Below are 12,051 nucleotides of genomic sequence, written 5' to 3'. Positions count from 1 at the left end.
TGTGTCATAAAACAGCATTGTATCTATCTTAACATTATTTCCAATGTTTATAATAAATGGTAATTTCGCAAACAAATTATACACGTCCCGTAAAATCTCTTTATCACGATGATACTGATCATTTAATTTAAAAAATGTAATACAATAAGCGATAAATTAAAATCTATACGTGCAAAACGTGCAATACCGTAGAAAGGGGAAAGTACAAAGAACCAAGGCTGGAATGTACCTAACAATTTTTATAGTCCTATAAGTTTACCAGAAGCTGATCAGAAAAGACACTATGCATAACAATCGATACAGATTTTTGTGATTACATCAATAAGGAGTAACGATCATCTAATAACTACCATTAATATATATTACTATTCTTTGGTATAAAACGACGTTGCTTTGCATATAATAAACCTTGAGAAGACAATGAATCATTAAGAAACATCAGCTTATATCAAATTTTAAATTTTCCATTCTCCAGAGACTATCAAAAATCAATAAGTATGTATACTTAATAAACAAAATCGTCACAAGATACAGAACACTAATTGTAAAAATACAAATCATCGATTATTTCTTTCAAATACTGATTAGCAAAATCTCTACACGCTCTAACATAATGTCATATAATTATCTCAATGCTAAAAAAAAGTATGTTCAATCACAAATTTTTCCTACAATTTCATACTGTTTCCCAGTACAAATATCTATTTACGATAAATAAAACTAACAAACTCCAGACTTCCATGGAATATTTGCATGGATATTACCTTATCTATCTTCTCTTAATTCTAACGTTACATAATGGCACCCAACGAAGCAAAGATTAGAATAATATTCCACAATCTCGTAACTTTCTACTATCAGCAGTCGACGATTTTTGTAATTAATCGCTTGGTAAAGAAATCATACACTAATTGTTCGCATATAACGCAGGATTTACAGTATTTATGGGATTTTCGTACGCGAATTTTCTATCGAAATTCGATACAGCACTCGGGAAAGCCTCGTAATTCTGCTGTTGCGAATTCTTAGCTACCTGACAATTATTTAAATACTTGCAATCGTTCAGAATCCTATTATACGCATCAGGAATACTTGCCGAGTTGCAATAATAAACTTCCATAGGCAAAAACTTAGGAAGAGACCAGCTAAAGTTCTGATTGATCATCATAGGATTAACGTAATTTTGTGAAAATTGCTGTGATAAACTTTGTAATTTATGTACGCTCAGCAAATTATGTGCTGAACTCTGATTCGGAAATTGAACACAAGGCGTAGGATTACTTTGATTAGTAGCATTAATCGCGAAATTCTGATAATAATTGCTACACTGATAACAGTTGGTAAATTGACAATTAGCCTCGTTGAAGGGATGACAATTCGAGAAATTATTCGGACGCGGAGGCACGTTATTTTCTACAAGAATTCGTTCATTTTTATAAACATTGCCCTGCATGAGCCTAACGTAAGCCCTGTTATCGTTCTCGTTTGGGATGCTTAAAGACTCAGGGAAACTTTTCGTGAGATTATTCGACGAATTTTGAAGATCAACACAGTGGTAGTCGTCGAAACGAATATCACGGAAGGATTCTCTGGGACATCTTTGCGAGTCGTTCCATTTCAAACCCTTTAAACCTTTTCTCTTGTTTAAATACATTAGGTAGGAGCTAATCGCAGGAAGAATCGTGGTCGACTGGTCGTGGTGAACACGGTTCTTGAGGTGTTTGTGCAACAAGGACTGGTCCAAATTGTTGTTCAAGTTTCTGTTTATGTCCCACGATGGACCAAGATTTTCTTTCGCCTTGTATTTGTTCTTCGATAATGCTACTGACGAGCAATTCGAGTATAAGTTCCTTTTACATTCTTCGGTTTTGTATTGATTCGTTGAATTATTCTGGCTTTTTAACGAGTTCTCCTTAGCACATTTGATCGGTCGCCTTGCTGGCGCTGGTATACCGACCAGCTTTTGCGATCGTTCGTTATTTATCATGCATCGTAAATCGTAACCTCGCTGTTTGAAGCTGGACACGATCTTCTTAGTTGGCTCGATGAAGCTCTTCGTTATTTCCACTTTGCCCTGCTCGTCACACGTTCCGCTTTCCTCCAGCTGCAGTTCGTTAATGATTGAAAATATTTAGATTAAAAAAAGAAGAAAAAAGTCGGGAACATGATAAATCCAATTTGCTGAATTGAAATTTCACGAAGAGAACCTGTGTTTGCAAAATCACAATTTGTTCTAATTATTTGTGAAATGTGAGTCCTCGATAACCTTTAAAAAATGCGTGGTAATCTAATATTTAGAACGACGTCGCAATTGTTATTATTAATTATTATCGATTAGAGCACAAAACGAAAGATAGATTTTTATTTTATTGAATATGTTAATTCTATTCTTAAATTATTTCCTATTCGTGTAATATTATTTCACGTAAATCATATAATATATTTAATTAATAAATATATTTTATTAATATGTATATATTTTTAATTATTTAAATGAACTGATTTACGTGATAATAATATTCTCGATAAAATATAATGGAACCTCGTCAGCCATGAATTGACGGCGTAATTGAACTCCATCTATGTTCCTAAAGAATTATCTAGTACAATTATCTTTATCACTAGCGGCAAAGAAAAGGACAAAAAACAAATGGAGCACACATGCAGTTAGCAAATGAAAAATGGAAAAGAAAAATTGATTATTTTGCTATGACACAGGGAATAAACGGGTTATGGTAATTTAGTTCGACAGTTACGAACCATCTGTGCCTTGGCCAGGTAAATCCATAATTTCCGCCACGTGCTGAACTTGTGTTGCTCACTGAAGTTGTAGCGCATTTCCTTCGAGGCGTATCTCGTTGCCAAGGGACTGCGGTAGTCACAATATTCACTGTTTGTTATCGTCGGAGAACTCATTTTCACTGTTTTCTAATTTACTCGATTGACAGTACAATGCTCAAAATATATTTCGTGTAAGACAACAACGAACAAGCACGTGATCAACTGATTTACTCGGCGCATCTAACGCTGCGCATTCGCTTTGAGGTAGGCTGGCAATCGCGGCGCCGCTCGTGACAGAAATATGAACTACTTTAATTCAAACCACTTTACCATACCATGGAATAATACTGATTCGTTTAAAACGTAATTTTACTTAATTTTACTTTGAAAATAAAATTATTTAAGATCTTTTATGTAAAGGAAGAATCTGTTCATATTAGATGTTATAAATTTGGCATAATTAAAAAGAAGTAATTATATACGAAGATAAATATGTTTTTAAAATACCTTTGCATAAATAAGTATGAAGTAATTCGCAATAAAAATTGTATAATTTTTTTTTGTATATGCATGTTATATATGCATGTATGCAATTCTAAATGAATTTATAGAATACTGGAATGCTAGCACGCGCTTCGGTTGCCATGACTATTAGTCAATAAACAAAGAATGCCTGCCTTTTTTTTCCTTAAAAGAGGAAATTGAATCACAACGAATATTTATCAAGATATAAATTATAATAAAAATGATCTGCACTCGAGTATCGTGCGCGAGTGTTTACGATTCTTGCAAATCGCAATGCCATTTGCAGAGACAAGTTAACAAGGAAAAGTACCCACGTTCCATTTTACCGTGGGACCATAATTGACCGATGTCATTGTTCTCTCTGCGCAAAAGGAAAATCGTATTGCCACTGGTGCCGATTTGCAAACACTGACCTCTCTTCGCCAAATTCATATCATTCTTTCTACCCCTTTACATAGATACACAACGATTACAACATAGAAATATGCACTTCCCGAAACTAATTTGAAAGTTTAGCTTTTTTCTATCAAATTAGCCATTTATTTTATTCGCGTGCAGCATGTTAGTTCCATCGATCAAAGATAATTCGAATGAAATTACCTTTAAATATTTATAAACAAACGATGCGCGAAATTTGTAAATTCAATAACTTTTTATACGCACCACATTCGAAGGCGTCATGTTCGCATAAGCCCATTCTATTTTCACTTCGCAGTTTTTAAACAGCGTCCTCGATTCAGGAACTAATCTCCTTCGCGCCATGGCGGCACCCCGATGGGTCTTGTACGAAACCAATGCGTAAAAGACGAAGCCGTTCAAGCTTCTATAAACGGACACCTTATCGATATCGTCGGTCATCTCATAAATTCTCTGAAGAGGAATCATATAACAAAAAATGAGCGACATTCGTCGGTAATAATACAAATGAAAGAAAACCGTGGAGTAAGACAGAAGGTATTAATAACAAACCTTTATGATCGATTCAGAGTCGATGTTTCGTGGTAGATGATTAATGTAGAGCCGACAATTATTAAGACTCGCTACAACGCCGATCTTGTTACCGGGACAAATCTCATACTGATCCAGCTCTCTGACAGCTCGAGCTGCCTCCTGTTCAGTGGTGTACATAATGAAACAATAACCCCTATTTATGCCAGAAAATTCCATCATCAAGCGTAATTCGTAAATCTTTCCTACGGAACTGAATACACCGACGATTTCGGGCTCGTAATAATTTCTTGGTATCCTGCCGACGAAAATTTCGCATTTAGGGCTAGGTGGTGGTCCTGTCCATTCCAGAGGAGGACCAAGCTTCCTTTGACCATTAATTTGCGTTATTGTCAACTGCGAATCGGCTACAAATTTTAATAGTTTTAAATTGGTTTCTATTTGTTCCCTTATGTTCGGCATCATGTCAGCAGTTCGTGACTGCACGATGGACTTCCGAGTTCTTAGGTATGCTGAATTAAATTGAAAGTGTTAATTAGAATTATTTTATACCCTTGCGAATAACGAGAATATATTACTATTGAATTCTCAGGATAGGATTTTCGTCTCTCTGTCTGCATTATACGTATCTTTCAGTGATAATTCGATATTGGTGGAATTAGACATTTCTACTTTTGAATAAATGTAAAAGGTTTACGAACTATGCTCTCGCATACCTTGGCAGATGATACTCTCACGATAAGTCGTTTACAGTCGACAGATAAGCTTTCGATAGTAATTATATTTTTACAATAAAAGAGGATAAAACACGTCCATGATGATCGAACAGAAGTCACCACACGATGTTTAGACACGACTGGACGAATTAAAATGATCGAACAGACACAACTGATTATTTCGCAGCAAAAATTCGGGAATCCTATCTCTTACTATAAATAACTTTTGATAACACTCACCCAACTTTTGTTTTCCATCGTCTTCTTTGTTAATTTTATTAAAGGAACCGTTTGATTGTTGAAATGTCGAAATCATTGTTTCGTCTTGATTAATCTGAACGTCGTTGCTCTTAATACTGGTTGACACTTTCTTTTCTTTCGATTACCACTTTCTTACTGAGCCGTCATTCTATCGAAAGTTCATATTTCGTCCAATTAATGAGAATAAAGAAACAAATTGATCTGTCAAGGATCTTCCTGGCACAGAGAACTGATACTAACCGGAGACCCGGGATCGATGATCAATAAACATTCCACCACGGTTTGGAAGAGACTGATGCACTGAACCACGTCTGTGCCATGGGTCAAGTGTATGGGATCAGATGGCGCTTATTTCGGACTGGTTGCCATTGGATAAATTTATTTTTTATTTAGCCTTTGGTGGGGAGATGATATTCGTCTCTCCCTTCATCCAGTAAATCCTTCTTCTTTCCATCACGTTCCTATGTTTTCTTCTGTTTCCCTTTTCACGATTTCTTCGATTATGTTCTAGATTTTAAAAATATGTACATATGTACGTATTTAATCAAAAATATCAATGTATAATATTTCAGCTATATATTCTTTTTCGTGGTAATAATAATTTTATTTTGTATCTAGAGAATATCTTATTGATTGTTTTAAAAACCTTTAACTATTAAATTTAAGCTTGGTTTTACAATAAAAGTGAAATTTTTCTTTTTATTAAATTATCTATAGTGGATACTTTTTAATTTAGGTACTAGAAATAAATAAAGAAATTTAACTCCTGAATCACCAACTATGGCTAATTATCTCTGGCTAACAATTGCTTAATAATCTTTTCATTTGTCGAGGTTAATTAAGCAAGATTAAGATATTTTGGAGGAATAAAGAACCTGAATATCAATTAATGGAATAAACTGAAATTGAAAATAAACAAGAATTTTTCTGTTCTATTATTCAACATTAAGTACCTGCGGTTGCAAATTGAAGGTGTCACTGAATATGGTGAATATTAACGATCTCATTTCAACAACAATTAAGACTGCAATTAGATACGATAATTTATGATACTACAGTAATGTTATGATAATTTATCTGCCATGTTACACTAAACAATTACCAATATTTTAAGCAATTTTTCTCAGAAAATAAAAATGACAAAAATACAAATGCTTTTGACGAATATAAATTCAAAGGAATTTTCCATATACAGCTTCGACGATTACTCGTGATATTTTAGGTTCCCGATGTTACATTGTCTCCTCGGCAACCTGCTGCTCGCTCAAAGATCGAGATCAACGGCCACTCGGCTAGAATATTCGATACAATGTTTCCGAATCGTCGCGAGCACGTTAAAACTCGAGTCTGGGAAAGAAATACCAAGTACGATTTGAAACTCTTCTAAATTTCTGAAATTATTCATCCTACAACAATTAATGCGATCCCTAGAAAAATACGATTTATAATAAAATAATTCCATAAAATATATGTACGTATATTTAAAGGATCATATACTACATATAATTATAGCAATTATTATTAGTTTATAAATTTATATCTAAATTTAACACGAGTACTGATTGCGATGTAATGAGAAAAAGTCAGCGACTAGAATCTACATATCCAGTGGAACAAGTCTTAATTTTCAATCTATAAATGATTCACCTAGTGACTCAAGAAGAAAACTGTGTTACACGAGAGTTAAACAAGCAATTTGTCGGCATAGCTATAATTTTTTTACGCCAACCTAAGCTGGATCAATGCTGCTGTCACGTTGCATTGATGAATCATTTCACGTTTCTCATGCACGGTATGTTCTCCATGAACCATCGTCTAATAATTACGATATTACCTATAATATAAAACCTAACTTACCAAGATTCAAAAATTTTATCGAACATACCTTACTTTATCTTTACCAAAAAATTACCAACGAAATTCAAAGATACACGTGCGAAATTGTTAATTGCAATAGGTAGCAAGGAGAGTGTCGTATTCAAATAAAAAGTTTTCTCTGAACTTTCTACTGTCTCCGTCGGTTCGTTGAAACCTTATCGAACCGGTTCAAGGTACTGGCAGTTCGTTAACCATTTCCATGGTATTTATTGCGAAAATTCACACCGTGCTGCGCCAATGCACCGTACGATAATAGCATTGTTGTTACCTGCAGTATGCAGACCTTATTACGCGACACACCGTAGCCCGTGCAACTTGAACCACGATCCTCTCTATCTCTTCAGTTGTCGTTCGACACGCGTCGCGGTTCGTCTTCAAACCATTTCCTTCGAATTTTGCTAATAAAGCAACGCGTATGCTCCACTTGTCCTTTTATCGAGTGCTAATTCGTTTCACCTCGAATTCATTATCGGGGCACATTTAATTGTCCATTCTTTCGAAACTCGATTCGTTCATTTTCTCTTTCCTTTTTTTAAATTTGCAGCCATAGACTGGATGTATTTCTTCGATAGTTTTAATTAGACGTGTTTCCTTCCTTTAATATGCAAATATTATTTGTGTAATTTCGTTTTGTCTTTTGAATGTGACAGTGTTAATGGATTGGTCAAGAATTATACTTATGCGGGCCGTGATAAGTGAAATTATACTATGAAGTACTGTACCCGATGCTATTTAAGATGTCTAATGACACTGTGAACATTTGACAATAACAGGATGAGTATCGCGAAACTGAGAATTATTGGTAACCGAAATTAGACATGTGGAATCGCAAAGTGTTCATCAGGATCATCGAAGTGGTGCGTGAAGAAATTGTATAATTTGTTTCACTACCATAAGCTGTTTAAGTTATGGGGAATGTTTATGTATGTTGCTTCAAAGTAATATTTCAAGAAAAATTGCTCCATTCCTGTCGTACGCGCAATCTGCATTCCGATTATGTCTCGTTAATTAATTTTACATCGGTGTTCTCGCGATATAAGATGATTAATCTTCAAAATACTCCCACGATTAATTATCCTTAATTGTCTCTGCGAACGGAGCAACCGAAGATTAAATAACCGAATTCCAACACGTTCTTAATTTTTAATTCAGTAATCGTGAATGAATCGAATAAAATTATAGAAAACTGATTTGCAGATACTTTGTATTGCCTGTGTGGTGGCACTTAGGGTGACTGATGATGAGAGTCGACGAGTGTTCCATTACCTGAGAAGTCGCAGCAGAGAATGGTCCCTCCTGAACAACGTCACATGGGGTGCAATAGGTTAAATATTTATTTTATTTCATTTTCTCTTCCGCTGAAAAATATTCCCAATATATGTAAATCCTCTAGCATCTTCAAATTTGTATACCTCTAAAATATTTGTATGCTCTATTTTCCCGAGCTCTGTCAGAAATTCTACTTACTCAACATATTTCTCTGTATAAACATTTTGAAAAATTTACGAATTAATTCTCCGCTTCACTGCCTATGTATAAATTCCATATGTTGGCAAAAAGGAATGCAAATCACGCAACTTTTCTTTTGTTAATCTAGGCGCCGCTCTTGCAACCGCTACTTGTGGTGGTTACATAATAATCACGACGGGTCTTCTTATTGCTGCTGCAACTGGAGAGTTTAATGGGCGAAAAACGGTAAACCTCTTGCTTTTTCCATCTTTTTTTCACAATATTCGCGACACGAAGAATTCGACATGCATTTTACGACCTCCTAATTTCTTCTTCCTCGCTAATTATCATCTTCCTTAATAGCCTCATTGTTTGGTCTCTTCAAGGTATTCTTTCTCTTTCACGGGACAAAATGTCCTTCGACGGAACCGATTTTATCGCACACCGATGTCTTTCTGTTCATTCAACATCCTACGTGCAAAAATTCAGCAGATATAATACAATTTATTATAATATCTAACAATAACGATTAAACTAATTACCGTGGAAACGACGAGGCCTTAAATTGCTGTTGAATATCGTTTCCAATTATATAAACATATTTCCATATTATATTCACGAATAATATCGAGTAAAATTCACTATGGAAGTAAAGAATTTTCAGAGCCAACTTCTTGCTCCCCATTTCTCCGAATTTCACTAGTGAAAGTGAGATTAAGAATTGGAATTATTATTCGATACTTGATCCATTACTTAATATTATTGCCAATAGATTATGTTACTTTCTACGTTTTCCTGAATCACGGAAGTGACTCGATTGCCAGTATCTCAACGATCATTTCGCTCGCATAATTTTCCTTCGTTCAATTCCTCAGCAACAAATACTCTTCCAAGGCCATGAATTAAATATTCCCACGATACTAATCTCGGGCAGATCGCATTTTCAATATTCTTCCTGGTTGCGAATCTTGTTTTTCTCAGACACTCCTCGTTCGTTAGCTATTCAGGGATAATCGATCTAAAACAACGACGCTTTGAACTGTGTTAGCAGAACTCTTTTTCCAAGGTTGCTTTTTCCATGTTTCATCTAAGTTATGCATATGAATTCGTAGAACGAGAAATCGGTCAAATATAGATCACAAGTTTCAACGACAGCGTGAGAATGTCGTGTCGTGCTAACGTTGTCATAGGGGGGCAAGGTTAGAGGTATCCTGAATGCGAGTTAGAAGACAAGACGTAACAGCATCCTTGGGGTATGGAGATTGGCTACGTAATAAGTATGCTACTGAGACTCAATGACTCATAACCGAGACTAGGTGGATCGTGATGATTTCTGAATGTAGATCTACGCGATCGTTGAAAGTCCAATTTGCATGTAACAAAGACACGGTATTCCTGATCTCGAGGAAGTCCTTACAAACTTATGGTTATTACAGCTGTAGTATAAATGACGGAAGTTTCTTTCGAAAATGTTCCATCGAGTGTCAACACAGTCGTTATTGTATATAAACGTTGAAAAGAAAGAGGAATTATCAAATCGTTGATACTCGTACACGTGTGAAGGCTGTTCCACTGTTATTCCTGAATTTTACGTGATAATGGGAAATGCGAGAGGTCCCGTGATTTTTAACGAAGACTATGTCGAACGGAGGAAGTCATTAACATTTAATGACCCTTATCAACAGGTGTGCGAAGGTTGTCTTCTATTTTTATTTCAGGAAATATTCTTCCTTGGACTTGGCGTGATTCTCTTCGGCATTGTCGGCGCTCTGTCTATGGCGTCCATCGAGAATGTCCCTGAGAATTTGATAGACAATGCTGCAGTTTTCGGAGCACTGTGCTTGCTGACAGCGTTGGTTTTCATCGCTGATTTGCTGATGAGCACGCCGAAGAAGAAGGAGAAGCACGATATGAGGGAACTCTTGCCTGATAAACGGGGTACGTTGCTGAAACAATCCATACATCACATCAGTTAAAATAGGAAAGGAAGTACTAAATATAAAATGAAAAGATTCACAGACAAGATATATTTTCTACTATTTTTTTGAATTTATTTTATCCAAAAATAATTATATATATAATTTTCAATCCAAATATTATAGCCAAACGACAAATAACGACTACTCTAAGCACCGAAAAAGAATCAAAATCCCCAAATATAAGCACACCTGTGGTGACCAAGAAAGATGACAGTGGTAACGTAAACGATGGTTTCGAAAAAGTAGGAGAACGACGTCAAAAGAGTTCAGCGCAAGAACAATCAGAGGATCCTCGAAAATGGGAACAGGGTCGCTCTAATCAGAAAGATGCATACAGCGACGAAGAAAACGAGAATTTCAACCACATTGACAGAGAACCGAAAGAGTACGCGCAGAATTTCGAAAATGGGAGGGCTCTCAGGGACTCGCAAATGTATCGAGACTCTGAGATGCAAAAGGCTGCGAACAGGGACTCTTATAAGATGGATCACAGAATGGAGATGCCTACCGTGATGTACAAAGTTCAGGACATTTATCAGCGTCCAATAGATGAAATCGATACACCTCGATTCCCGGTTGAAATGAATCGCAAGAACGAGACTATATTCGCAAAAATTATGAACCCTGGTGTAAAGATTATGAAGGTTGAGCGGGACGCGAAGGAAGCTTTCGAGGGTTACAGGTAGGTAATGGATAGGACACTGGAATTTTTAGTCCTCTTTCCTCAGAATTTTTATTATTTTGTAATTTCATAGATACTCTGACATTAGTCAGTATGACAACGTGCCAATTAGGATGAAGGGAACGTCGCCGAAAGTGCATAAGAAGAACCGTGATGTTTCTTTCAATGTCCCACCTCCACCAAAGGGCTACGGGAAAGAAATGGTGCAAAGAAAGGACGAAATCGAGATACTGGAAGAATGTTTTACGTCCCTTCGAACAGCGAGCACAGGAACGCAGACACCCAATATACGAACACCTTCGTCACCCACCGATCCTGGATACGTCAGACACACTGCCAATAATTGGCCCCAGGATACGAAACTGAAGACTCCTGGTTCGAGTCCGAATCGCACGAGAAATTAATGTATTACGATGTATTTTTGATAATTTCATGTGTGCAAATTGAGTCATTAATTACACTGTTTAGTAGATTTTAAAGTTTTCTCAAAACTGTAATATCCATCGGGTAACTCTTGTGAAGGTTACATCCCTGAATACGAAATCGTAAACGAAATTGATCTATCACGCTTAATTTTTGAAAAATAGGAGTTTTTTTTTAAATCCTGGAACTATATGATTAATCCAGTTGTAGTTCGACAGTGAGTTACTAGATTGCAGCACACGCATGTACGGTGATGGCTAGGAATCTGTTGTCGAGTATTACCATTGGTAGAGATGAAAGGAATTGATGTGAATTCGAAGGTTCTGCCATCTGCTAATGACAGCGTGAAATATGTCGAGATTTCAAATTAAAAACTAGTAAAACTCACTTAAGATTACCATAATTTCAT

At 35.9% G+C, this 12,051-nt stretch overlaps 3 protein-coding genes across 10 annotated transcripts in view; 1 reads left to right on the top strand and 2 right to left on the bottom strand.

Annotated features, from left to right (window-relative positions):
- Nucleotides 1-3,999, bottom strand: part of Adsl (adenylosuccinate lyase) — a 31,484-nt gene extending 27,485 nt beyond the window's left edge. Inside the window, exons 1-2 of one of the 3 annotated variants that reach the window (XM_017907724.1) lie at nucleotides 3,970-3,999; nucleotides 2,761-2,869 (exon numbers count right to left, since the gene is read on the bottom strand). In XM_017907724.1, the coding sequence (XP_017763213.1) occupies nucleotides 2,761-2,869; nucleotides 3,970-3,974 (114 nt within the window). In that variant the 5' untranslated portion in view covers nucleotides 3,975-3,999. Of the gene's footprint in view, nucleotides 1-2,760; nucleotides 3,007-3,969 lie in introns of those variants that run through there. The other 2 variants (XR_001890601.1, XM_017907723.1) reach the window with 2 other exon arrangements.
- Nucleotides 4,000-4,263: 264 nt separating this feature from the next.
- LOC108552974 (probable RNA-binding protein 46) lies at nucleotides 4,264-4,716 on the bottom strand. The gene has a single exon (XM_017907690.1). It carries the CDS (start codon nucleotides 4,714-4,716, stop codon nucleotides 4,264-4,266), a length of 453 nt encoding a protein of 150 aa, XP_017763179.1.
- Nucleotides 4,717-7,267: 2,551 nt separating this feature from the next.
- On the top strand, nucleotides 7,268-11,830 carry LOC108552981 (uncharacterized). Of its 6 annotated transcripts, XM_017907699.1 has the most exons (8): nucleotides 7,415-7,522; nucleotides 7,660-7,666; nucleotides 7,760-7,966; nucleotides 8,307-8,433; nucleotides 8,707-8,804; nucleotides 10,277-10,496; nucleotides 10,661-11,219; nucleotides 11,293-11,830. In XM_017907699.1, the coding sequence occupies exons 3-8, from the start codon at nucleotides 7,928-7,930 to the stop codon at nucleotides 11,621-11,623; spliced, it is 1,374 nt and encodes a 457-aa protein (XP_017763188.1). In that variant the 5' UTR covers nucleotides 7,415-7,522; nucleotides 7,660-7,666; nucleotides 7,760-7,927; the 3' UTR covers nucleotides 11,624-11,830. The 6 variants fall into 6 exon arrangements, with proteins under 6 accessions (XP_017763191.1, XP_017763190.1, XP_017763188.1 ...); XM_017907702.1 differs by lacking the exons at nucleotides 7,415-7,522; nucleotides 7,660-7,666 and adding an exon at nucleotides 7,268-7,282; XM_017907701.1 differs by lacking the exon at nucleotides 7,660-7,666 and having other exon boundaries at nucleotides 7,405-7,475.
- Nucleotides 11,831-12,051: the final 221 nt, after the last annotated feature.

The sequence above is a fragment of the Eufriesea mexicana genome, unplaced genomic scaffold (assembly GCF_001483705.2).
Source record: "Eufriesea mexicana isolate 0111107269 unplaced genomic scaffold, ASM148370v2 scaffold8839, whole genome shotgun sequence".
Lineage (NCBI taxonomy): Eukaryota > Metazoa > Arthropoda > Insecta > Hymenoptera > Apidae > Eufriesea > Eufriesea mexicana.
This window is presented reverse-complemented; position numbering and strand designations above follow the sequence as displayed.